At 46.9% G+C, this 5,168-nt stretch overlaps 1 protein-coding gene across 1 annotated transcript; it reads left to right on the top strand.

The window, feature by feature from the left end:
• The first annotated feature begins 380 nt into the window (after nucleotides 1-380).
• On the top strand, nucleotides 381-4,803 carry adora1b (adenosine A1 receptor b). Its single transcript, XM_069660214.1, has 2 exons — nucleotides 381-721; nucleotides 2,486-4,803. Exons 1-2 carry the CDS (start codon nucleotides 381-383, stop codon nucleotides 3,282-3,284), a joined length of 1,140 nt encoding a protein of 379 aa, XP_069516315.1. The 3' UTR covers nucleotides 3,285-4,803.
• The last annotated feature ends 365 nt before the right edge of the window (nucleotides 4,804-5,168 follow it).

The following is a 5,168-nucleotide window of genomic DNA, read 5'->3' as shown; positions in this document are numbered from 1 at the left end:
AGCGCCCTCTTGGATGAATCGGCGCGCATGGGAAGGATGCTGCTCTCACTAGGAGCAGGTGTATTCAGCCAAGTGGAGGCGCGGGGCACAGAGCAGGAGCGACGCACGATCACCGCCGGACCACAACAACACCTGCTTCAAAGGGAAAGCCCCTCATGCTGAGACATGCTGCTGGATAACGTGCTGCTTCCAATCAAAATAACTGGATTTTGTTGTAAGTTACATGAGGTAACCAGGGGGATCTGGGCGCAGTGAAGCTGGATGACGCGCAGCGCATTTGGAAAATACAGTAGTAACAATAAAACCGAATCAAGGACCACTCTACTGGCGTTTCTCTGACATTAGTCTCGTTCATATCAAGGACATAAAAATCTGCAAGCATGCCTGGAGCACTTCTGTCAACGCAGTCCCTCTACATCGGGATGGAGGTGCTGATTGCAGTCGCGTCTGTAATCGGGAATGTGATGGTGGTTTGGGCGGTGAAAATTAATAAGTCGTTGCGAGATACCACGTTCTGCTTCATCGTGTCGCTGGCCCTGGCGGATATTGCAGTGGGAGCCCTCGTCATCCCTTTGGCCATCACCATCAGCATCGGACTCCAAACTCACTTTTACAGCTGCCTCCTGGTCGCGTGCACGGTGCTGGTGCTGACGCAAAGTTCAATCCTGGCCCTGCTGGCTATTGCAATTGACCGCTACCTCAGGGTCAAGATCCCGACCAGGTAATTGGGGCACAGACTCACTTCTTCTCACTGTAAGGTGCAAGTGATGATGCTGATGATGTTTTAATTCCCAGAAAAGCCTCCTCACTCCCTCACTCCCTCACACCACAGCTCCAGCTCTGTGTTTCTGGGCACTGATGTCCTCATGGGTCTTGTTTCACTTCACAGGATGTCTCTGACTCACTATTACTGACATGACAGCTAACCAGAGCATGGCTGATCAAGCAACAGCTTTAATGAGTCCCTGTGCATGTCCTGGAGATTGTGGAGTGGTCGCACAATGACAGATTCGGTGCATTTGAGGGTGGGGTTTTGCACAGGGTAATGTTTTTGAGTGTTTCCGGAGGGCACAGAGGAGGTCACGTTTGCTGTCAACTATGTTCCATCTCCCTCTTCGCATCTGTTGTGCGGGACCACCAGGGTTTTTATCGTGCCAGACTGAAACTACAGGCCAGCTGAAAGCTTTCGAAGATAAGCTTTGTAGAGGAGGGGAATTTATTGTCTGAGAAAATAGTCTATCATAGCCTCAATTTTTAATCTCCTGTCTGAGACTCCTCTAAGTCTTCCAGGCGTATAAAAGCACTTTATCAGGATTTTTTGACTTCTTAGTCTCATTATGAATGGAAGCATGAAAGCTTAATGGTGTCTGCCACAATATTTTACAGCAGCACGTCAGTGATTACTGCGTGATTGTCATTTGAATCAGAGATTCACTCAGTAGGGAGTTGCCTCTCCCTTCACAGAACTTACATCTGTTTGAGGGGGAGCAGATCCTTTCTGCGGTAGAAATTAGAAGACTTTATGAGACTGTATTTCCTCCTTTACAGTAGCACCATAAAGTGTTCATTTTCTCACTTCCTCCCCCCCCTCACACTCCCTGTTGTTAGATCTGTATCTGATCTCCTCCGAGCCGGCCGGCTGTCAGGCTCAGTGAATAACGATCTCCTCGTTCCGCTTCAGTCACAGACATAAGTTAACACATACCTCCCTAATCAATGCTAACCAAGACATGGCACCTGTGTCAGCCCGGGTAATTGGAGGGTTTTGTTTAGCTTTACACCACACTGACAGTAAAGGTCACGTTATTGTCATTCTAATGTTCCCCTTCTCCTCCATTAACAACGTCAGTAAACACAAACCAGGAGTGATTCCAAACGGATCCATCACTGATCCACACGCTTTCCAACACGAGCTGGGTCAGACTTCCTCCCCGCCTCAGGCTGGGTAATTCTGTGTCACTTCTGTGTCACACAGCAGCTTTGATAAGATTTTAGAGCCTCTGCACCTTTAACCGTTTTCTACCTCCTGCTTTGTCTCCATAAAACACCACAAACAATGGAACAGCCGAACCTGTGAAGCACGTTGTTGCATGCCAACTATCGCACTCTGTGTCCACTGTGCTGTTGTAATAATTCAGTCAATATTGAGCCAATTTCCAGAACTGTGATTAGGTTTTGCCCTGAACATAAGAAGCACGAGAAGCAGCAGTGCCGTGAAGGTTAAAGTTTACTGATAAAGGATTACACAACAGAGGCTTGTTCTAGTGGAAATATGTGCTGCAAGCTGCAGAGAGCTGCGTGAGAGCTGCGTGCGTGTGAAGTGTCTAGAGGCTTTGTACTTTAAAATGATAACTCTGTCTTGTGATTCGCACCGTTTGTCAGTCAAACTGCACTGCAACAATGAAATATGAAGTGAAACAGAAAGCACACCTCCCCTGACGCTGCTGCGAGAGAAAGTGCTGACATGTGTTGTTTCCTCCTGCAGGTACAAGCGGGTGGTGACCCCTCGGCGAGCGGGGCTGGCAGTGGTGATATGCTGGACAGTCGCTTTCATAGTGGGTCTGACACCGATGTTAGGCTGGAACAACCTGCGGCGCCTGCAGCAGAACGGCTCCATCAGCTCCGACCTCATCATCACCTGCCAGTTTGAGAACGTCATCAGCATGGACTACATGGTTTATTTCAACTTCTTCGGCTGGGTGCTGCCGCCGCTGGTGCTCATGCTGGTCATCTACGCGGAGATCTTCTACATGATCCACAAGCAGTTGAACAACAAGAAGCTCACCAGCAGTCACACGGACCCCAACAAGTACTACGACAAGGAGCTGAATCTCGCTAAATCCTTGGCTCTGGTGCTTTTCCTCTTCGCCATCAGCTGGCTCCCCCTGCACATCATCAACTGCATCACGCTCTTCTGCCCCGAGTGCGAAAAGCCCATCGTCCTCCTCTACATCGCCATCCTGCTCACCCACGGCAACTCTGCCGTCAACCCGATCGTCTACGCTTTCCGCATTAAGAAGTTCCGCACGGCCTTCAGGAAAATCTGGCAGCAGTACTTTTGCTGCAAGGACACGCCGGCTCTGGAGATTCAGCCCAGCGACAGGAAAGAGATGCCAAATCCAGAGCCAAAGCAGCAGGCGGCACCTCCGCAGCCCCCTCAGAAGGAATCCTTAAAATCGGATCCACCACCGGAGCAGCAGCCGGAGCAGCAGCCGGAGGAGCGGACCGAAACGCAGCAACAGCCTAAAGAACATCCGCCCTCCCTGGAGCAGCACACAGTCTGAGCTGCAGAGTGCAGATGATCGCTGGCTGGGAAAGTGATGATCAGTGCAGGAGCATTGGTTCTCTCCTCGTTTGAATGTAGTCTCATGAGGAGCATGAGGTGCTACGGTGCTGGAGTGACTGAGGCGACTTGGATCATACATCTCACACACTGGAAGATCGATTGTGGTTCCTCAGCTGAAGTGGATTTACAGAAAGTTTGGATCAAAACAAGGAAGAAAGGGTATCTATAAACTGGCAATAATGGAGGTCTTTCGACAGTGGCTGAATATCTTAGTAAGACTGAAGACGATTAGCTTTAATGTTTTCTTCATCACGGTCAGTTGGTTACAAAGTGTGCAATATAAGTTCCTGTGGTTGGTCAGTATTAGCTTATCATAGAGTGAATGTTTTACGTTCATCTTCCTACTGTAGATCTGTGTGTGTGTGTGTAAACTGACTGAAGAACATGAATGTAATCATAATGTAAATACGTGACTTTAGCAGCAAAGCTGTGAACTCTTCTTCAGGGTCTTAATCGCACAACAGTGGTCAAGCAGGCGGCACTACGGGGGAGACTTTCGCAGCGAGGAGGTGTGCACGAGCTGATAGAAGGGTTTTTGTAATCCCTCAACTCTTCTCCACTGGAGCTCGTTCCCTCTGCGATCCCGCAGTGCCGATCCATTACGGAGGAGATGGACAAGGATAAGACACGAGCAGCTGGAGGGAACGGGAGGTTTTAACCTTTTTAGTAGCCGCGTGCAGGAGGCTCGTGGCTGCAAGACGACAGCTACTCATGAGGGAGAGAGACAAGATTGCACTTAAAGCTCGTGTTTATCCAGTCTCCATCCCAGCTGGTGGTGGGAGCCGGGCTTTCCGTTTTTTTTACCCACATAAACTGATTATAACCTCCTCACAACTTTCCACTAGATACAGTGGCTTCCATTGCCTTATTCAATCATTCTCAGTAGTATGGACTGGCCTAGAAAAACAACTCTAACGATTGTGAGTATCTTTAACACAATGTTCGCTCAATCTCTTGCATTATACAAAACTGAGACATCTGTAGATTAGTAATTAAACTGTGTTCAAAGCCACTGACATTAATGTATGAGAATGTAAAGTTCTTCAGTTTGATCTCTTGTAAAGAGTTCTGGCACAGACATTCATAAATGACAATCTCTTATGTAAGGAAGGTTTAGGACGTGTCTGATCTTTGGAGCAGGAGCTGGCAGTGAACGCCTGACTGAGGAGACAAACTCGATGCAATCCTCACCAACTATGACTTAACGTGTAAGGGCCAGGTGGACTGTTCAAAAGTGGAATAAATGTGTAATATTATGTGCTTTTTATAGGTTAAGCTTTTTACCATCGAGGTTCAGTTCTGCTTCCAGAAGAATGATAAAATGTACAGATTTGTTATTTTACTGTTTTTATTTGTCAACAGAGCTGTCAATCATGGTGTTAGACCCGTTTTATAGCATCAAATAACTCATTAAAACTAAACATAAGAAACACTTTGACATAAATCAGCATGATAATAACTACCTATGATAAGAGAAACCACGTCTGAGAAAACTTTATTTGATATGTATTTTGATTGTATAGTTTGACCCATCTGTTAACATAGAGAAGGCCTGCTTTATGAGCTATACTGCAGCCAGCCAGCAGGGGGCGATAGAGGTGTTTGGCTACACTTTTAGGGAGCTGTCATGCTCCATCTTTTTATAAAAAGATCAGCCCTTACATTTCTTTACAAGTGGTTTGCTTATACATTTGGAAGGAAACGATTTACTTCCTGGATGTTTTCTGACAAGCACCAAAAATGTTGATACTGAATGTATCAGACAATTTTCTATTGGCGATGTATCTCATTTGCATGTAATAACTTTTTATGGTTGTCTTTT

Source organism: Semicossyphus pulcher, unplaced genomic scaffold (assembly GCF_022749685.1).
Source record: "Semicossyphus pulcher isolate SPU_LCO1_2020_fin unplaced genomic scaffold, fSemPul1.0.p SCAF_13, whole genome shotgun sequence".
Taxonomy (NCBI): Eukaryota; Metazoa; Chordata; class Actinopteri; order Labriformes; family Labridae; genus Semicossyphus; species Semicossyphus pulcher.
Note: the sequence above shows the minus strand (reverse complement) of the source record. Positions and strands in the feature narration are given on the sequence as shown.